The sequence below is a fragment of the Podarcis gaigeae genome (assembly GCF_964106915.1).
Source record: "Podarcis gaigeae genome assembly, chromosome: 10".
Lineage (NCBI taxonomy): Eukaryota > Metazoa > Chordata > Lepidosauria > Squamata > Lacertidae > Podarcis > Podarcis gaigeae.
Window position 1 is genome coordinate 44,964,088 of NC_139686.1, and position 23,015 is coordinate 44,987,102.

The 23,015-nt window shown below is 42.6% G+C and overlaps 1 protein-coding gene across 3 annotated transcripts in view; it reads right to left on the bottom strand.

Annotated features, from left to right (window-relative positions):
* Window positions 1-131: 131 nt before the first annotated feature.
* DYRK2 (dual specificity tyrosine phosphorylation regulated kinase 2) overlaps window positions 132-23,015 on the bottom strand; it is a 27,694-nt gene continuing 4,810 nt past the window's right edge. For 2 of the 3 annotated variants that reach the window (XM_083699273.1, XM_083699274.1), the window contains one exon: window positions 132-8,820. In XM_083699273.1, coding sequence (XP_083555399.1) covers window positions 7,219-8,820 — 1,602 coding nt within the window. In that variant the 3' untranslated portion in view covers window positions 132-7,218. The remainder of the gene's footprint in view (window positions 8,821-23,015) is intronic. The other variant, XR_014555356.1, reaches the window with a different exon arrangement.

A 23,015-nucleotide genomic window follows, 5' to 3' on the forward strand; every position in this document is an offset into this window, starting at 1 on the left:
GGTATGATTAACACAAAATAAAAATTATCAGTTATAACTGATAATAACATTATTATTTTTTCTAGGTCCACTAGCACATCTGATAACAAACAAACAAACAAACCTAGTTTTAAAACAGAAAGAGAGTCATGTAGGACATAATTTTTTATTCTGAAATGATCTCTGGCCACAACAATAAATGTAACAAACATTCACTAAAACAGTCTTAACTCCTGTCATCAGCTATACAATACGTAAGTATTATAAAACTGGCCACTAGAATTAAAACCCACTACAACATATTTAATGTGAAGTGGCTGTCGACAGCAGCAGCATCTCACATAAATTTTTACATACATATATACACAATCCACATTCAGTCATTTTTTTCACATGTTTTCAGTACACACAGTTGCAGCATATTACAGTCACGTGTCTAAGTTGTTGCTCTTTATTTTTCAAGAAAAAGAAATCCAATGTACACCTTAGACATACTTGTAGCAGTTGAGCTGAGTAAATGCGATGACTTTTTTCATATTACTTTGTATTTTGTAACACAGATGTACAAGCCCCCTAGAAACAATGTTAATTCACAAATGCTCTCTTTATTTCAATGCTACTGTAGCATCTCAAGTGGGCAATGCAAAAATATTTAATTACATAAAAATCTTTCTTAAAACAGATTTGTGTTTACCAGCTACCTCTGTTTGGAAAACCAAAGATTTTTATGAAAAATAGACAGAATCGAAGAACTCCGACATGTGCCTAAAGATTATAACGCAGCCCATTGCTACTTTAATAAACACAACCCTCCCGCAATTGTTGCTGTCCAGCCTCCATTCATTTCAATGGCACTTCCACATGGTTTCACACAAGTCCCATTCTAATAAATGGAGGCTGTCTGATGGTAGCCATGAAGCGCCATTTTAAAAAGAAAAAAACATTCCTAAGGAGTCCTTCATGACCCCCAAACCACCCATCAAGGTAAAAGGGGCATTAAAATGCCTTGCACCCAAATTGTAAAAACCCCTGGCTACGTCTATTGGAGCCAGGCACGTAGAAAAGGAATGCACTTTGGTTCATACCAAATGCCCTGGGATTAATTCTCACTATAAAATGAAACAGTTTGAGGTAATTTTTTTCGCTTTTTACAAGTAAAGTTGATTCTGCCTAGTGCTGTCATAACAAAAGAAAGAAAAACATAGTTCTTAAAAGAAAAGAAACCAGTTTGATGTTAAGGTTACCGCTAACTACTACGAGGTGCCATCTTTAACCCTTGAAAGAGCATGAAAATTCCTACAAGAGAGTATTCCATTCCATCACTAAGTAGTAGGATTGCCTTACGATCTATATTAAGGCTTTGAAAACACAGGGCAAAATCAGCCAGAAACTTCTCCTGCTCATGTCCAATGGATATAACCGAGGGTCGCTCCAAAAAGGACCCTGAAGTGCTCTTGCAGAACTGCTGTTCATTTCACCGGGGCATATGCAACAGCGGGAGAGGCTCCTAGTGGATTATGCTCATGGAAACGTATTTAAGACAGGTACCGTGCTTTAAAAAAAATAAGATTTCAACCTTACTACATAGCACAGCGTTCAAAGGGTTAAAGAGACAACGTTGCATGCTCCACAACACGGTGTTGTTTGTAACAAAAGGCACATTGTTAACATCAAGGGCACAATTTCAACCCTCTACATATCTTGCACTCCTTTCGCTCCCTCAGCCCATCCTCCCGGTTGCATCGACACACTGGAGAAGGGATCGGCCAGCACTCCAGCGGCGCAAGAGCCAGCCGAAATGAGACTGCAGCCAAACACAAGACAACACCGTGCTATTTCTACTTCTGCAAAGGAGCTCAGATGTCCCCAGACAATGGCAACATATGAGGCTAAGCAATGTTTCCAAGCCAACAACTATCAGCCCCAACTAATTAGAGCCCTTAGACACAAAACCGTGTCAAACCAAGAGGCAGCATGCTTTTAAATGTTTTTTTTCCTCCCCTTCCCTTCCCTCCTTTTCCTTCCTCATTCCAATTATAAACACGCTACAATAAAAAGAAGCCAAGTTACTGAAAATTGTCAGATGGCTGCCTCTTTTTTTTCTTTTTTGTAACGTATACAGGAGTTTTTGTTACGTTAGCATTGCTCTGCACACTGTTTTTGGCCTAAAGGTTTCTGGTAGCATCTATGAATATGATCAGCCACAAATGCACTACAGTGGTACCTTGGGTTAAGTACTTAATTCTTTCCGGAGGTCCATTCTTAACCTGAAACTGTTCTTAACCTGAAGCACCACTTTAGCTAATGGGGCCTCCTGCTGCCGCCGGAGCACGATTTCTGTTCTCATCCTGAAGCAAAGTTCTTAACCCGAGGTACTATTTCTGGGTTAGCGGAGTCTGTAACCTGAAGCGTATGTAACCTGAAGCGTACGTAACCCGAGGTACCACAGTATTGGCATTTAAAATCTGGTCATTTGAAGAAGAAAACAGATAAAATTAAGGGTTTTAGCTCACGAATCATTCATGATTATGACATATCTTTCCCATTTATCTATGTTAACATATTCCAAGCTGTGTTTAAAATATAATGGACATATCAATTTATTTAATCCAATGAATGGGGGGGGGGTTGGGAGGGGGGAAGCAAGTTCAGCTCCAAGCTGTGCTTCTTGTACATACAGATGCGCTCCCTGGAATGCAAGGGCTTCCTCGTTCAATTCAATGCAAAATGCCAGACTCCACATATAACCTTTGTGGTTGTGGACTGCCTTAATGTTTAAGTGAAAGGGGAATGTTGTCCTTTCAGGAGGTCGAAGCCCTAGCAGCCCCAAACAGAATCAAGGTCAGTGCTATGGTGAAGAAACCAATCGTCATGGGAAGCTATGGGTACCGAGATCCCAAAGTCACTTTTACTGATACACTCACAGACTGCATAGCCACACAATATAGAAAGGTGTACATTTAATACTATAAATAATTTAGTGTCATTTGAGGACAAGGAGTTACATTTGCAAAAAAAAGGGGGGGAGATTAAATATTAGCCAATAACTAACATTATTAAGCATTATTAATTAGCATCATCTCTTTAATTCAAGATTTACTTATGGAAGGGGTTGGGGTTGGGTGGGTGTTCATTATTATTATTATTATTATTATTATTATTTTGGCAAGTAGTTTTATTATGTTTCCTGAGAATTCGTCATTTCTTATTGATGCCCATTAACCAAACTTGAAGTGAACGAAAAAATGCTGCTTTCGTTTTCGAAATGAATGATCTGAATTTCAAAAAAAGGAAATGGACCGGAAACTTTCTTGGCTTTCTCTGGGGACCATGCTTTAAGTAGTTATTTTAAGGACATCTTTACAGGTATTGTAATTAGATCGGTGCATATAAACAACGTTATAATGTCGAAGCTTTCTGCAATCAAACCAAATAATTCTAGCATCCACAACCCTCTCAATTTAAGCTTGAAACTCTTCAAATATCATTATCAATGCATGCGCGATAAATGTTGTTAAAGCCAATGTTGTCCCTGCTTTGGGAAACTAAACTTATAATGCAGAACAAATTTTATCTGAATTATATTATGTTCAGTTGCTACTTGCCAGGGAGAAATCTTAACCTGTTGCAGGTCCTGACTCTTGGCTCTCCTCCCCCACGAGAAGAAAACAAGAGGTAACATGGGCTTTACAACATTTATTTTAACTTGGTACTCTCTGACCACCTGATAAAAAATGTATTTCTTGGACAGGAGAAATATGTGAACAGGTCCAAGGTGTCTGAAATAGACCAGGTTAACCTATCACTGCCACTAATAATGTGAATAAACAGAAAAATCCACATATATGTCTACTCGTTCCTTCAAACTTTTCTTTAACTCCCATGGTGCAACACAAAACTATAATTGTCTTTTAATTTTTCTCCCCATACAAGCTTTTGGAGTATACCAGGGTTACAAAGCACATCCTACACGGAGTCTGCTTTTAAAGTCATCTCACCTCTTAATTTGCTCTTTATAATTATTTTTAAAAAACAATCACATGTACTTGCTTCAACAAGGCTTTTGACAAATCTGAATGTGAAGGGCATGTGAAGAATAGACGCAACTCCACAGGTTACTAGAAGTCTCACAGACATCCCCTTAAATATTCAAGTACTATCTCCAGGTATCGGTGGCAGTGCTACACAATGCAACTGTTGCATGAAATACTGGTGTTACACAGGCATTTTCAGCACAAAATGCATACGATGCCAAAAAAAAGAACAAACATGCATGTGAGTGCATGTTTAAACACTCCAGTAGTACACACATCTGGGAAACCTGACATGCATACACAGGTGTTTAAAGATGTATCCTACAACAATTGTAACACACAGCACAGCGCCAATTGTTAGATAGTATATTGCTTTTTAGAGTTACATTTTAAAAACCTCAATGCAGATTACATAAAAAGCTAAATAATGTCAGCCTCAGAAGGGTGTTTTGATCTAAAGGTACGATGGTCTGTGAGGCAAGAGGCACAACCCACCGGGATGTTCTCTTGTGCAAGCCCCATTATTAAGCTCCTGCACAGATTACAGGGGAGAATTTCCTGGCAGACTGGACCTGAAGACTAATCTGGTGAGATGTTTTTAAGCATGGGCTAGGTAGCCACCTGGCAGGGCTGCTGTAGCAGCACGTTTCCTAATGAGCAGAGGGTTGGGCTGGATGACTTTTTAGGTTGCCTCCAATACTTCACCTGTCCCTAATCCCTTTCTCTACCATGCTAAGCCAAGCCAAGGTATGGCTTAACCATGAGCTCCAGTTTGACCAACACACTACGTATTGTGGTAGCAAAAAGGACTGGGGAGGAGCGAAGTGGTTGTGAGCTCCTCTCCAGATGCTTGTTAAACTCACAGGTAAAGGTAAAGGGACCCCTGACCATTAGGTCCAGTCGCGGCCGACTCTGGGGTTGCGGCGCTCATCTCGCTTTATTGGCCGAGGGAGCCGGCGTACAGCTTCCGGGTCATGTGGCCAGCATGACTAAGCCGCTTCTGGCGAACCAGAGCAGTGCATGGAAACACCGTTTACCTTCCCGCCAAAGCGGTACCTATTTATCTACTTGCACTTTGACGTGCTTTCAAACTACTAGGTTGGCAGGAGCAGGGACAGAGCAATGGGAGCTCACCCCGTCACAGGGATTTGAACCACCGACCTTCTGATCGGCAAGTCCTAGGCTCTGTGGTTTAACCCACAGCGCCACCCGCGTCCCTGTTAAGCTCATACCATCTTGCTAAACCAAGGTTTGGCTTAGTGTGTCATGTGAACCCGGCCTATGACAGTCTTGGGGTGGGAGTGGGGAAGTGAACTTCGTAGAAACATCTGGAGGCTACCTAGATGATGCAAAAACGGCTAAGTAATTTTAAGCAAGCAAAAGTGTATTGGGGGGGGGGATAGAATACAAATGTGCATGTCATGGGTTCTGAATGCTTAATATTCTGCATAAATTATTGTGATTTCCATGACTTTGCCTTTAGAAATGACATCATATTTTAGAATTCACCTCTTCACCTGCTTTGTAAAAAAAAAATACATATGACCTAAGATTCTAGTATGGGTGCTAGTTCATTTCTGAAGAACATTTTAATCATATTTAAGGGTGCTTATATAAATAATAATAATAATAAATGCTTCTGCTGATCTGAGGGAGAACTATTAGAAGAGGGCTTGGTGAACCTGGCAATTGTGCATTGCACAAACGTTATCTGCCCACCCGTGCACACATGCGGTGTTGGGACTGCAGTAGTCCTGAGCCAAACCTTTGGAGTTTTAGCGCGCCTGATAATCTTGCCAAGCCAATAAATTGGGCCTGAACCCATGCTCAGCAAGAGAAATAATCCAGTATGTCTGCACTGTTTATGGAGAACGCATTTCACCACAGTTTGCCCATCCCCTTTCATATTCAAATTTAGCAAACCACTTTTAGAAATCAGTGGGGCAGAACTGAAGGGGGGGGAGCACAGGTGTATATCACCATATGGGGCCCCAATCCTAAAGCTAAAATACGTTTGTGCCTAATTTGATACAGCCCACTGGTTCAGGGGTGGTGTTTCCCAACCCCCATTAGCCACAGCCAACCTAGATGATGAGCAACATCTGGGAGAGGCACCACATTGGCTACTCCTGCAGTAGTTTTTCACAGCCTATAAAAAGAGTAGCGTGTGTAAGAATGAATGCTAGTTATTCATCTAGAGGTTGCCTTAGGAATTGCACAGTACAGAACCTGGTGGAAGGAAGAGAGTGCCTCCTATCATCTTGGCTGCCACTATCAAAAAGACCTAACAGCTTGGGAATGGGAGTCAGAAGGAACAGCCAAGGCTATTCGAGGTACCAAATCAACAAGTTTTCTGGGTAACACAGAGGCTGTACAGGCTGACGCAGGAGCCAGCTGCTGAAACTGTTGAACTCGTGTCTATTCCCACAGTATAAAGGAAGCTGGAATGGCAGTACAGGTCTACGCTAGGATCCATAGCATTCAGAGAAGCCCTGAACACCTGACAGGGAACAGCCAATTGAGATCTGGGGTAAGCAAGACGCTGCTGTGAATGCGTCTGATGGAAGCCCTCTACAGATGCAACTTTTTCACTGTTACACAATAAATATTTATAAGTATAAAGTAGAAATCTGTTCATTATCCATACTTATGGATACAAATTCTTTAAAAGAGTCATACAGAGTGTCTGACTTGTACCCCTGAATGTTTTCTGTATCGTCAAACAAAAATGCAGGTAAATGTTTGCAGGACTGGAATCTACTGCTATAACAAAAACCAGGAATAAGAAAGTATTAAAAGTTCACTCCAAGAAATGCCGGTATCAACCCTGGGGTGGGAGAGGGACGTAGACCCTGCTCTCCATCAAACTAGAATGTGTGATGGTTAGGTTGCAACCAGTGGCCTGCCACTGAGACTTATTGTGCCACACTAATATTCCATAGTAAGGCTAACTGTAGTTTAGAAGAAAAAAACATTTTTAAAAAAGTATAAAAACTTAAAGCATTGTCCCCATGTTATTTTTATATATATATAAAATCAAAACCAACTTTTCTTACACATTTAAAGTGAGTGCTGAAAAAATACAAATGTTTGAAGTTACCGAGCAAATAAAAATAGAAATCTGAGCTACTTTTTCATATGAGTAAGGCTCAGTGACATAATGTTTGTTTGTTTTTTGTTTTTATCAGCATCAGATTATTCAAACTCAGCTAACAAGTTTTGGCAACACTGTCCTTTGCTGAATATTCCCATTGGCATCAGTCATCTGTGCCAGATTAGTTCTCAGTTTTGATGCTGAGTTTGAAGTAGGAGGTAACTTGGAAATTGACGTGATAGCACCAGTGCTTTCTGCTATTCTTTTCGCGGATGTCTTCTCCCCAGTTGGAGGCTTTGGCAAACGTCTCCTTAGCCAGGGATGCCGCAAAGCCTGACCAGGCGTCATGCGCAAAGTAGGATCCCACTCTAAACACTGTTTCAAGAAGTCAAGGAAGAGAGGGTCGTCACATCCCTTCAATGCACTCCCCCACTCTCTGCTCTCTGGGGGGCCGCGCAATTTGCCCCGCCGGGAACGGCCACCGTTGAGCACCACAGAACCATCGGACAAGGTAGTAACGGTACAGTATCGGGGATAACCCTTAGAACTCACAAAATTTTTTGCTCTTTTGGATGAATCCAGCAATTTCTGAGAAGGCATCCCCAGCAGTTCTATCATACAAGCCAGCTGATCCGCCTCATCCTCCCCTGGCAAGAGGGGATAGCCTGTTAGGAGCTCAGCTAGAATGCAGCCCAGGCTCCACATGTCTATGGGCATCCCATAACGAGCACCGAGGATAACTTCTGGAGCGCGGTAGAAACGTGACTGGATGTAAGTGTAGACACGCTGGTGCTCGTAACAGCTAGAGCCAAAGTCAATCACCTTAATGCCACTCCTACCCTGTTGCTTCAACAGAATGTTCTCTGGTTTAAGGTCACAGTGAATTATTCTGTTTTTGTGCAAAGCATCTAAGCACTGCAAAATCGAGTGGGCAAACTTGCGGACCAAGGGCAGGCTGAAGCCCTGAAATTTGTTTTTCTTGATGAGCTCGTAAAGGTTCATGCTCAGCAACTCAAACGTCATACAGATATGGTTGCGGAATGTGAAGTTTTCCAGCATGTGGATCACGTTCATGTTGTTATCCTTGTCCTGCTTCTTAAGGTGTTCCAGGATTCTGATTTCTTCTGCAGCTTGACGGTGGAAACGCTTCTCGTTCCTCACCATCTTCAGGGCCACATGCTGATGCATCTTGTGATCGTAGGCCTTCACCACTTGCCCAAAACTTCCTTTCCCAATAACCTTCAGGACCTCGTATCTGTAGGACACATGGTCATGCGGAACTTGCACGTAAGATCCCTGGTCGTCGTCATATCCCCCGTTGTTTGGACCACCAACTACACCTTGCCTCTTTTTCGCATTTGGACCCACAAAATATATTTCAGGGTAGCTGAAGATCTCGTGATGCTCAAAGGTTGTTAGTTTTTGCATGTATTGCTTCATTGCTTGATCTGGCATCATGGGGGAGGCTTTCACCTTCCCTGGCCCTTCTGTAGACTTCAAAGAGCTGGAGCTCCCCTGCCGCCTATGAGCACTGTCCAGTTGTCTGTCTGGCACCACCGGCAACCCCGACTTTGCTACTGTTGTAAGCCCATTTGGTTGTGTCGTCAGAACGGTCCTTTTGTTGCTGTTGTCTTCAAACAGCTGCTGAACCTGGATCTGCCCGTGACTGGCAACATGTAGGTGCTCATTCATTGTGTGCTTATTTCCACCAACCTGAAATATAAAGCATATTTTTCCAGTTAAAAAAAAAAACCAACCCACAGGCTTCCTAAACAATATAAAAGATTGATGGGATAGGGCTTTTCAAAAAAACACGTGGCTGACTTGTCCACCCAAAGTCCCTATACAAAAAGTCTCATACATTTAAACCGCTGGAGTTGATCAAGTCTACTGGTTGACAGAACGCCACCCGAAGGACTCGCTCTCTCATTGAAGGAAAGGGAGTAATTTTAAATTATCTATCCACCCTTCCATCTGCAACCCCTTGAAAATGTTCTCCGTTGAGTCAGTGGACCCTCCAGAACAAGGCAGGCTGTTTTGCAGGAAGAGAAATTCACAAAAATTGTCTTCTCCCACTTTCCTCCGGTGAGAACCTCAACTGGATCAATCCCTCCTGTTAAAGGAAGGGGGTCTGGATCCAACCCATAGGGTTCTCAAAATACCCACTGGCTTCGTCATCTATCCCAGAAACTGTGCATGCTTACACCTATTTGAACTCCTGAAGCCACATCGTCATTTATTCATATAACATCTTTTATGTCTAACCCTAATTCTTCAATGTAACATTTCTGGGGCAGCTTCTAATAATAATAATAATAATAATAATAATAATAATAATAATAATAAATTAAAAATCTGTCTCTAGTGCTCATTATTTTACAGCCTCCTGCACACATTTTTGGCAGTTCAACATACTTCACAATCTGGAGGGGCTACTGCTTCCCACAATGCCAAAATTCCTTTAAAAAAGAAAAAGAAAACTGTCTTTCAAAAGAGATAAAGAGCAACTTCTGTTGATACAGGAGTGTAGGTTTTTCGGCTGCTGTCATATGTATTTTTGAAACAGAGGATTCAAACTTTTGTTAGCCAAACCCCTACCCTAAGGGAGAATTCCCCATGCACCTGCCACCTTTGCACCACAAATCAACACGTTGCAGAGAAACAACAGCATATGAATGTGGAGGACTAAGGGAATCCAACAGCTTTATGTCACAGCATATTGTCAGGTTTCTAGGTAATGCCCCATTTCCTATCAGTGAGTGTCTTCAGAAGCAGCAAAATATCAGAAAGCCTCTGATATCAGGGCAACATTATTTTGCCATCCTGACTTTAAGGATTTTGAACACCTCGGTTAGGAAGAACCTTGATTGTTCCAAAAAGCTGGGGAAATTGCGACAGCAGTAACATTTCCGAATGTGCTCAGACTACCATGGAAAGCAAAGAATCAAATGTGACTTGAATCCATAGAGGTTATATGGCATCCCACAAGGCATGAGCTATGGCCTGACAACTTGTGCGTTACCATGCTAATTATATACATCTGAAAAATATAATCATGACTCTCTGGCTTAAGAAATTAGTTGTGACCCTCAAACATGCAGCAGCAGCAGCTGACAGGGCTGTGCAGAAGAGGCTATATTGCTCTCTTCTCTTCAAAACACCAGGCATTGCTGAAGGTTACTGTGAGGGAGGGGGAGACAAGGCAATGAGGAGATCAGCACAATGTGGGCCGATGCTACTGATACTGCACCTTCACTGCACTTCCTGCTTCCTTGCCCTTCTTTCTCTCTGCAACTGGCAGTCACGCCCTGCGTGGGGAAGAGAGGGGAGCAATGCAGCCCCACCCACGCAGCCCTGCCAGCCACTTCCACATGTGCATGTCAAGGCCAAACTACCGTGGTCCCTCATTAAGGTAAAGGTAAAGGTACCCCTGCCCGTACGGGCCAGTCTTGACAGACTCTGGGGTTGTGCGCCCATCTCACTTAAGAGGCCAGGGGCCAGCGCTGTCCGGAGACACTTCCGGGTCACGTGGCCAGCGTGACATCGCTGCTCTGGCGAGCCAGAGCCGCACACGGATACGCCGTTTACCTTCCCGCTGGTAAGCGGTCCCTATTTATCTACTTGCACCCGGAGGTGCTTTCGAACTGCTAGGTTGGCAGGCGCTGGGACCGAGCAGCGGGAGCGCACCCCGCCGCAGGGATTCGAACCGCCGACCTTTCGATTGGCAAGTCCTAGGCGCTGAGGCTTTAACCCACAGCGCCACCGGCGTCCCTTTTGGTCCCTCATTACTTACAGCACAAATGTTAAGGGCCATTTCAGTCCCATTTATGCTTGCAGAACTTCTGCTGCTACTGTAGTTGCAGGATCTTTCTCAAACAGGACAGTGGACGCTCGGGTTGCAAAGGTGATCCGTGCGGGATGCACGTTCGCAACCCGCAGTGGCGCGTCTGCGCACGCGCAGGTTGCAATTTGGCACTTCTGCACATGCGCAACTGCTGAAACCCGGAAGTAACCCGTTCTGGTACTTCCGGATTTCGGCAGTCCGTAACCCGAAAAAACGCAAACTGAAGTGTCTGTAACCCGAGGTATGACTGTACATGCCACAGCAAAGGAAGATAACCTGGATGATGCCATTCTCACTCGCATCCAAAGACCACCCATCTGGTAGTGTTCATGTTTCTTTTTTTCTTTTCTTTTTTAAAAAATGAAAATAGTATTGTCCTCATTGACACACATTCAACAAGTCCATTTAGCACAAGCACAGAGCCACAAAACTACCCCCCCCCCATAATTAAGAACATTAAGTGTTGTAAACCCTGGGTTGGAAAATATCCTGTGATCTATTTGTTCAAACCTTTGGCAACATTTCTCTCTGCAATGGTTTTTTTGGGGTGGGGAAAAGGATACAAGTGAGAAAGAGTTGTGTGTGAAAGAGGAGTGACCTTTTATTTGTTTTACATCAATTTCCTAGAAACTTGTTTGGCTATAAGATTGCTGTGTTGGTCACTGAGAACGAGTCAGAATCAATAAGAATATGCCTTTCATTGCACTACTACCAGTTTATCAGATCGATTTAGGTTCCTTCTTCCTGAGTCCCATAAGAACACACTGAAATTTACATTATTCTGTTCCTAGCTGGCTTGTTGCCAAACAGTATCCTACTATTTAGGAATAATAGGTAAAGGTAAAATGTAAAGGACCCCTGGACGGTTAAGTCTAGTCAAAGGCGACTATGGCGTTGCAGCACTCATCTCGCTTTTTAAGCTGAGGGAGCTGGCGTTTGTCCACAGACAGCTTTCTGGGTCATGTGGCCAGCATGACAGAAGCCAGAGCGCATGGAAACGCCGTTTACCTTCCCTCCACAGCAGTACCTATTTATCTACTTGCACTGGCGTGCTTTCGACCTGCTAGGTTGGCAGAAGCTGGGACAATGTCACAATGGTGATATGCAGATAAACCACCTCTGCCAAAACACTTGTTTTCAACCGTTTCTGCAGGAAATATGCAGAAAGAATAGTCCAGCTGTATCCAGAAAGGAAGCTCTTCTAGGAAGGCAATGGATATGTGCACATGTAACACTGTACTATCCCTCCCATTCTCCTTTTACAACCACCCTCTCAGGAAGCATTTTGGAACCTGATTCTAATTGAATACCTTTTAAAAAGGTTTTTCCCTGAGTGACACATTCAGTGGGGATGCAATCACGGAAACAGCAGTGGGGCTCTATTAATGAGGACCAGGATAAGTTGTGGGGAATCACATAAAAATGGTGAGGCCTGGCGAATAACACCTTCAGCATGCAGCATCGTACTCTAAAATCCAGATTATTCTTGATTGAAGGCATGGGTGATCTTATCCCAAACTCTCTGGATGAATGCTAAACATGGACACCCTGTGACATCTTTTCCAGTCTCAACAAAAAGAGTACATCTAAAGTGCACCACTTAGTTTCAGCTCTCATAACCACTCTAGCATAGCAGCCCTGTTTGGTCTTTACAGATGTATCCATGTCAGTGCCATGCACAATACCCCAGACATCAGGGTAGGCAACCTAAGGCCCAGGGGCCGGATGCAGCTCAATCGCCTTCTAAATCCGGCCCACAGATGGTCCAGGAATCAGCATGTTTTTACATGAGTAGAATGTGTCCTTTTATTGAAAATGCATCTCTGGGTAATTTGTGGGGCATAGGAATTCATTCATTTCCCCCCCAAAAAAAATATAGTCCGGCCCCCCACATGGTCTGAGGGATGGTGGACCGGCCCTCGGCTGAAAAAGGTTGCTGACCCCTGCTATATATACTAACTTCTAGTATAGAAGCAGTCATTTGACTTGTTCTTGGGCTTACAGCTCATGGGTTGTCTGGAGGAAACAAACCATGAGCCTGGGTTCAGATGGCACACTAAGACAAACCATGGTTGAGCTCTGGATAGCACAGCAGCAGGAGGAGGACTTGGGGAGGAATGCAGCCGCCGCCAGAGAATCTCTTCTCTGTTACCTATGAACAAGTTCAATGGCAGATGGCCATGACATACAGGATTTTTGTAGGCTGCTCTGAGCAGCACTTGGCCAAGGCTCTCAAAAGGTGTGACAATACACACACGTGCAACTTGTCATTGGCACACAACACTTCTTCTATATGTGGCATCTAGAAATCAGCACGAGCAGCCACACTCATATTTCAGCTGGCCATGAAAATGAGCTTTAAGTTACATTCCCCCGTGATTCTGTTGTGCTCAGTCTTGGATATAAATGAAATAAATTCAACTAGCCTATCCCCACTCTAGCTGACGTTACCATAGGACTGGAAAAACATTAGTGTAACTGTAAGCAACACTCTTAAAATCACATACTCTGTGGTACACTCCCCTTTAACTCCAGTTGAATGGAGTAAATGATTTCTAAACTCAGCCTACCTGTGAAGTTAAACTTGGTGATGTATAGGGTTGTATGTTGGGCTGAATTTTACTGGATTTTGGTGTGTATTTTGATTGTGTTATGTTTATTACATGTTTTAAATTGCTTAATTGTGCACCATCTAGAGAACCCATGTCATTAAGTAACCAACAAAATATAATAATATCTGCTTACAGAAATAGCAGCCCTAGCCTAAGCCCTGTTCAATCATTCAGATGTCTGTGTATATTCAACATATGGAGCATACTCTGCTGTTCCTGGCTCTGAGCTCTGAGGTTTGAACTGAGTCAATGTGTATACAGAACATACATACACAGGTAGTCTACACACTATCATGAAGACTTCAAAAAAGCAAGGAACCCAATCATGCAGAAATGGCTTCATAATTCACTCACTCCCCTGAAATGAAGACACAGAACACAGCACATACCCTTGGGCCACAACTTCATTAAAAAAAAAAAAGTGCTCTGTAATTAAACTAGTTAAACCAACAATAATGCATCCATGCAAACATATTTGCTAGCAAGGCGAAAGCTTTCCTGCAGCTCACAATTGACAAGAGACCCCACCCTGGCTTCATAGTTAGGGTCAGTGATAAAACTGGCCTGTGTTAATCACAGCCCCAACATTTTAATTGTGCACCACGGAGGGCTTTAAGGACCATCAACCCCAAGGCAATTAGCATTGGGATAAATGAGGCTACAGAGGTCCCAGGAGATGACACACAACCCTGGATCCCTTTGAGAAAATCAGCCATAAGAAGTTAGTTTGTATACGTCCTCTTTTGCCATTCTGATGCTTTTAGATGTTCATTGTTGTCTTCTCTGACTTTTCTTCCCTTCCAGTGCACACTGAACCTGCCCTGTCATAGTTGTGATATGCAGTTAAGTAAAACCAAACAGAATTAATCAAATTAATCTAACTTCTTGAAAGAGTGAAGTAGCCGAAGAAGCTTTTATTCCCTCTGCCAGCTTATGAAGGAACAAAACAGACACACAGCTCCTGCCTTCCAATGGCAAGTAGCTAATTCTGCCCTCTTGGAAATTAGGTGAGCAAGTTGTCACCATATAACTGACATCAGCTGGTGCAGTTGCATGGGGCGCCATGCTGAATGGGGCACCAAAACAATGCAGTAGAATGGAGCGTAATAGGTAGGGGTAACAAATTTTAGTATACATAGGGCGCTGGTTTGCCACTGCTGGGGGAGCTCAAGATCCAGCCCTCCCAATAGTTCCTCTTCCCCAACCTATGGTATATTTCATTCCACGGATGCTGCTTGGAAATGTATGAGATGCAACTACTGAAAAAATTCTTACAGCTAATAGGAGCTTGGAAACTCATCATACTCCAAAACCAAGATGTTCTGAAAACATGTTGGATAAGAGAGCTTCTCCTAGTTTTAGAAACATGAATGAGAAAAGGGAAGTTAATCATACACTTGCTAACCACATGCTGATTCAACAGCCTCTAGTCAGTCAAAGAAACATCTGAATGGGTGACCAGCTGCCAAATATGAACCCAGCCAGAGGGTTAAGGAAGTTTCACTTCTTCACTAGCTGCTGAAACTGACAGAAGAGCCAAAACACAGAAAACCCTTTGGGACACCCAGTTTGCAAGTAGTTCGGAATCTAATGCAATGAAGGCTGACTTGCACAATGCTATCTTCTATCTGAATTGAAGATCCAGACTTATGTTCTTTGGCAGAATTAGTCATTCCCCAGGAAAGATGAATTCTTAGAAACCTGCTTTATCACCAGCAAGGATGAGGCATCTGAACCAACATAAGTTCAGACTTTCCAAAATGATTTTTTCTGCTGAGGAACCGATTGATTTCTATCACTGGATCCCTGTGTGCTGCAGAGTACCCTGGGTCATATGGGTCATGGGAAGCATTGGCCAGACCTTTTGGGTCCTACCAACACCATGAGCAACCAGACAGTGTGTCCCAGGACACATCCAACACTCCCCTGTGGCTGCACGTTAGAAGGCAATGTTGGTAATGGCAGAATTGCTGCCTTTCAAGAAAGCTTGTCTGCTTACTGTGGAACCCATGACAAGCTTCCAGGGACTCATACAGAATTTAAGAGTCATTCCTCTAGATGCTGGCTTGGATGCAAAGCAGAACAAGATTGCTCTCAGCCACTTAAGAAGGCTTTTCTACTACTCTTTCTAGCACTCATCTCTGCACCCTCTTGTAAGTTAAGGAACCCTCAAGGTAAAAGAGACTGTAATCTCATGGGAAACTAGCAAAACTTTTTCCATTTTGCACCAGGGTCTCTTCCCAATCCTGCCTCATCTCTTGTCTGAGGTCACACTCCCACTACCTCCTAATTCCCTTTCTGGCCTCAGAGGGTACCTAAACAAGGAGGGGAGAATAACCTGGAATAAATCTGTGAGATGACGAACCTTCCCATTTGCCAATTTTCAAGGTTCCCCACCACCACCGCTCTCCCTAGCTAATTTGCACCATGGACATGCTTCTAAGCTTGAGATACATTTCTGGGTTGCCAATTCACTAGTCAGCACAAAGTTCCAAATTATGTGATGTATTACAGTACACTGCACACAAAAGTTACTGAGAAGAAAGCTTGGAGGCAGACGAGATAAAGGAAATCAAATGGGTGTTTTCCTCCATCTTTCTTATTAGTTCCTTAATCTAGGTACATATTTATTTAATCCACTAGCCCTATGCAAGTGTAATGGCATATTATTATTATTATTATTAGTAGTAGTAGTAGTAGTAGCAGTAGCAGTAGTAGTAGTAGTATTTCTCTACTGCCTTTCATCTGAGAATCACAGGGCGGTTCCAAAACATATTCCAGGGGAAGAAGAATTAGCTTTTCAAACTTGCATACTTCATGGTAGGCCTGAGGAGGGCCAATTAGGGCCTAGGAAGCAGAGACATGGTGAGAAGGATCCAATGGGAGAAGATTTCACTCAGTGGTGTGTACATTGGGGAAATGCCCAGTTCTGAAGCATGTAGCCATGACCTCACCTTTAACCAGCACTAGACAGTAGTAGTTAGCTGATGAAAATGATTAGGAGGAAAGAGCAGGTGTGAAACCTTCCTATCTCTCTAGAACAGGCAACCCCAAACTCGGCCCTCCAGATGTTTTGGGACTACAACTCCCATCATCCCAGTGGTCAGGGATGATGGGAATTGCAGTCCCAAAACATCTGGAGGGCCGAGTTTGGGGGTGCCTGCTCTAGAAGAAACCCCATCTGTCCATGCTAGGCATGTATTTTTAACTGTTTTCTGTTCCCACTGCTGTTGTTTCTGTGGAATCAGGCAATTACCATGTGTGATAAGCAGGCTACCCTCTCCTGGCATCAACCACTTTAAAATGAGGTCCGCTGATAACCTAAACTTCTTATCAAACGAAATCACACTTGTATCTTAAAAGCAGGGCTCTTCTTCACACTCTCTCATGCACACATGCTTACGTGCAGCAGTGCTTTCAACTCACGCATGCAGAGCAGGCCCTGAATCCAAGCCAGTAATAGCCATTTTCTGGAGATATTGCAGCTGATTTTTATTTTTAAGATATGTAGGTTTGCAGTCTCTGAAGACTTCACTGGTGAAATTTAATTTCCTGCACCACAACCAATGGATATGAGCTACAGCAAAGAAACTGTGAGCTAAATGTTCAGCGTGATACATAAAAATGTCCTTGTAATAATAAAACCCAATAACCCCAGCAATTTTTAAAATCTTTTCTGGCTTGCACTGATCTGCTCACAACCAGGTAAGTTCACACATCTCTCTGCAGTTTTACAATTTATTAGAGTATTTCCCCCATGGTTGTCCAGGTGGAAATTCCCAAAGTTTTATGTTATCACACACACACACACACACACACCCGATGCATACACCAAACTAAAGTTTATGGAATTTGAAGAAGTGAACTGAGAATATATTTTAAAACGCTATTTTACAGAACTCTTCAACCACACAACCACTGTGGGAAATCTCAAAATGTCACAATTTAGGAATGTGTACAGAAGGAAATATTGCTTATAAAAGGGACCAAAGATACCTGGACCATTATAGTACTCCAAGCTCGTGTTTGAAGACTAAAATATAAATGGTACTGATTAACTATATAATTTACCTATACAGAGAACAGCTACATTATTCTCTAGATCACAAAGATATGAAATAATACAGAGAATCCTATTGTGTTTGAATATTTTATTTTATAATTTAATTTTTTTAAAAAAACACAAGTGCCTGGAAAACGGGACCAGCTGTTTTTAGTCACCTCTGGGTGCTATGTCCTGTCACTATGAAATCTCCCATGGCAAACTGATAAAGGTAAAGGGACCCCTGACTGTTAGGTCCAGTCGTGGCCGACTCTGGGGTTGCGGCGCTCATCTCGCTTTATTGGCTGACGGAGCCGGCATACATGACTAAGCCGTTTCAGGTGAACCAGAGCAGCACACGGAAACACCGTTTACCTTCCTGCCGGACTGGAACCTATTTATCTACTTGCACTTTGACGTGCTTTCGAACTGCTATGTTGGCAGGAGCAGGGACTGAGCAACGGGAGCTCACCCCATCGCGGGGATTTGAACCGCCGACCTTCTGATCGGCAAGTCCTAGGCTCTGTGGTTTAACCCCCAGTGCCACCCGCATCCCTGGCAAACAGATACACTGTGGTTATTTGCTCCAAAGGAATTAAAGAAGATAAGAAGAGCCTGTTGGATCAGGCCAATGGCCCATCTAGTCCAGCATTCTGTTCTCACAGAGGCTGACCAGATGACTGTAAGAAACCAGCAAGCAGGATTAAAGTACAAGAGAATCCATGATGTCAATGCAATTCCAAAGCAACATCTTGCATAAGTTAGGAGATGGCTCTCACATGATTTCCATGAATGCATGGACGTGGTGGAATATAAATAATAAAGTATTATGTATAGCTGATAGCTGCTGGAGAATATCTGGATAGTTCCTAAGTAGTATATATCAGTGTGGTACAGTGATGATCACCTCCTACTCTTTTTTCCAAAGAAACCAAACATACCCCCCCCCAAAGTTTTTAAATGTGTACTGTATATACTCACTGGAACAATCCTATGTGGCAATGGATTACAAAATATGCCTGGGATTTAACATACTCAAATGCTCTATTCAACCTGCTCCACAGCAATCTTTGTCAAATTTATAGGTTGATAAAATGAAAAGCTTTCATTTTAAAGAACTAGTAACCAGCTGCAGCTAGGATCTCTGTTGTACAGAAATAGAAAACGTTGCAAGACCTGCAGCTTTTTCTTTGGTGTAAAATATGTGGGCATTGGCTATTTTGTGGAGAAACTCATGAACTAAGGCAAGGAGAACCCAGAACAAGTCTATATCATCTGCTGAGACTTATACCTGTAGTTTCTTGTACCACAGAATCAGGTGTACACAACTCTTTGTCCATGGCAGATTGTGAAATTTAGATATCATAAAATCTGTATGTCGTATGCCTTTGATATGGCATCTACTTTCTGTCTCATTGGGACTATGGCTCCTGCAATGCTCTTGTTCTGTTTGTCTTATTTGTTATAAATCAATAAAAGCATTAGGGAGCTATGTCAGAGCAGGGGAGAAAACAATCTAGGTAAGCAAGAGAATGATCCTAAGTGGCTGCTCTAGAAGATATTTTCCTCTGCAGGATTGTTCAAGGCAGCCGGCTGCAGCTGTGCTGCTCATCATAGAGCAGAGCATATGGGGGTATCAGGTGAAACATGCTTTGCAGCCATTTATTTCAGCCGCAATTTGTGTATATGGGAACAGTAGAACTAATGAGAGCACAAACAGAAAAGGCTTTATTAAAAACTCCATGGAAATGCTTGTCTCAAGTAAAGAGGTCTTTGCTTTGTTCCCTCTCCTTTCCTCTTCCTGTCTTGAATGCCTCCGTGGACTTTTTAAAATAGGCATATTCAGTCTTGATTCCATATTTCAAGGGTTTTTCTTTTACAAAACAACAGTACTGTAATTAATTGTCATGTTTTAAAAGTTGTAATTATCTCTGCCTTGTCACTGGAATTACAGGGAGCTTTACAGACTGAAGAAACTCTGCCTTGAATTTTGCATTTATTCTTATAATAAAAAGAAAGGCAAGGGGGAAATGGAAAAGGGCCGATGAACTGGACTGTTGGATTTCCCCTCTGGTGCATTTTTCTTCCAAAGACTATAAAACAGATATGGTATGGTTTTGATCAGTCTTCCAATACATCACAAAAAAACCTGCTTTGGCGGACATCAGTAAGGTAAAGGTAAAGGGACCCCTGACCATTAGGTCTAGTTGTGGCCGACTCTGGGGTTGCGGCGCTCATCTCGCTTTACAGGCCAAGGGAGCCGGCATACAGCTTCCAGATCATGTGGCCAGCATGACTAAGCCACTTCTGGCGAACCAGAGCAGCGCACAGAAATGCCGTTTATCTTCCCGCCGGAGCGGTACCTATTTATCTACTTGCACTTTGACGTGCTTTCAAACTGCTAGGTTGGCAGGAGCAGAGACTGAGCAACGGGAGCTCACTCCGTCGCAGGGATTCAAACCGCCGACCTTCTGATCAGCAAGTCCTAGGCTCTGTGGTTTAACCCACAGCGCCACCCACATCCAGACGGACATCAGTAGAGATGCTAAATTTGACATGAAAATTCATACATCTCTGTTTGCTGTAAAAATTACAATGGGTTGCATACATCAGGAATGGATAAGCTCTGGCTCTTCCAATGACATTGGTTTCCATCAGCCCTAGCCAGCGTAGCTCATTCTCGGGGATGATGCTGGGAGCTGTAGTTGAACATCTTGAAGGACACAAGTTCCCCATCTCTGATACAAGGGGTGGAAACTTGATTGCATCAATTTCAAGAATGCAAAGACAATTCCTCCTGAACAAAGTTTTTACTTGGAAGGTGCTCAGGATTAAACAGATTGCATTGTATATAGACTGATCAATGGGACACTTAACCTAGATCCAGAATAGTTGACTATATAGCTGCTGCTGCTACTTCTTACTGCCAAAATCAAGCCTTAGGGTATTGAGGAAGAGCTGGCAGGCTTCAGAGATGTGAAGCACAGCCCTGGCTCATTTTCTGATGCTCAAACTGGCTCACAGGGAATAAAAGCATAGTAAATATGTTGACCCTGCAGGGAATCCATGATTAATGTTGGACTAGAACCATGGATACCAGGAGTTCAAGAGTGGATTCAAATCCCAAGTCAGCCGTGAAGCTTGCTGGGTGATCTGGCCAATCACTTTTAATTGCATTTTATTTTTTTTTAACCCACCCTTCACCACAAGGTTACAAAAATTAAATAAACAGCAATCAAACAAATGACACAAGTTGTGTCCACGAAACACGAAAAGTGTAAAAGCAACGAAAATATAAAAACAGTTACAGCAATTCCATACTATAAAAACAACACAAACGTTTAAAAACAATTCTGCATGTAAAAACAGTTAGAAAAAAGTTCAAAATACAGCTGCAGATTGGGATAAAGATCTCCACTTAAAAGGTCTGTTGAAAGGGTCTTCAGCAGGCACTGAAAAGACAACAGAGGCAGTGTCTGTCTAAGGTGTGATGGGAGAGAGGTCTAAGCGCAGGGGCCACTATACTAAAGGCCCAGCTCCTTTATCACACGGAATGTTCTCCTCCACAGTGGTTGACTGGGCATATCAACTGAGACTATCACTAGGTCTCTCAGCTCAACCTACTTCTCAGGGTTGTTGCGGAGATAAAAATGGGGTGAAAGTAAATATGCTGGCTTGAACTCCTTGGAGGAAAAAAAGGCTTTAAATGCAACAAATAATTTTATTAGCAAACGTGTTTAAAGGGACAGTTAATCGATGTTCTGTAATTCAGAGTGTACAAATAGGCTCCATTTTCACTTAGTGATTGTAATTATTTAGTGGTGCGGGAAGAGGAACTTCATCATATATAAGTAGGGTTTTAAAAAAAGGATGACCACACAAAAAGAATCGGATTTCTTAAACTTAAATCTGATTGTTAACAAACAGTAAGCTTCTGTTTTAATAAAATGAAAGTGCTTTTTTACAAAATTGATGATATAATATATTTAATTAAATTTCATTTAATGAATATAACTGGAACTTTGTACATTCTTCAAACTGAATCATGATAATGTAACAAGGAATTGATTTAAGGGCTATTTTTCAATGTAACAGAAAGAACACGGGGGAGAGGAAAATGCCTGACTTCTGAGCATTGTAAACAAAACATCGTCATTACCTCTGTGAAAGACACAGATGGCTATGGATCCTACTGTCACCAAAAGGGCATCATTCACAAACAGCAGGGAGATATCAGCAGGGTCTGGAGAACCCCCAAGGTATTTTTTTGGGGGGGGGTGTAACTGAGGTGGACAAAAACCCCAAATGCCCAATGACCAGAGGATGCTGACTAAAATGGTAATAGATAACCAGGTGGGAGGGGGAATGTACTGGAATACCCTGGAGGTGGACATGACTGGCTGACTTGACTGAGAAACAAAAAAGGAGTACTCCACACTTAATATTTTGTTACAGGTCCCGCTTGTTAGACACATCATGGCAGGTTTCCCATTTGACCCAGTGACTAAGAAAGCCATTACCAGGATTACCTATTGTACTGAACAAGGGGCTGGAGAGAAGCTTTAGGATTCTGTGATCTCCTTTGTTTATTATGAACTCCTAGATTCAGCAACCAAAACCAGGTTGGGGGAAAAAAAACATAGTGGCACAGGGAGACTGATATATACAGTGGTACCTCGGGTTACATATGCTTCAGGTTACATACACTTCAGGTTACAGACTCCGCTAACCCAGAAATAGTGCTTCAGGTTAAGAACTTTGCTTCAGGAAGAGAAGAGAAATCGTGCTCCGGCGGCGCGGCGGCAGCAGGAGGCCCCATTAGCTAAAGTGGTCTTCAGGTTCAAAACAGTTTCAGGTTAAGAAGAGATCTCCGGAACGAATTAAGTACTTAACCCGAGGTACCACTGTACATAGAATAAAAAATCAGGGAAGGTAGCTCTGAGCACTTGCTCAGCCCAGGGATTTGTTTTCAGTACCAGAAGTGAACTCTCAGTCCTTTCACACAAAAATCTACTTGTGGTCCCTCCCCCCCCCCCCCGGCTTTCTTACGTTACTATGGTTAAAAAATTAATTCAGAAACACTTGCTAATCTACTGCAAATCATTGACAGAACTACTGGAATATCTCAGTCTATCTTTTGAGCACCATGATCGACTGATCTACTAATCTACTGAGCCCATATGAAAATTGACTTATGCCTTCCAAGTGTCTGTCTAAGCTTTGCAGTGACTTCAATTTTCAGAGGATGAATATTTATAGCTATGCTAATCAACAAAAGGGACGCTACCTTTCTGGAGAACCACTAATTGGCCCAGAAATTATCCTTCCTCATTTCTGAAAAGTTCTCAACAATTGTTACATTCTAATAGTAGACATGTTTACTTCCTTTGATCAACAAGGCTTTTAAATA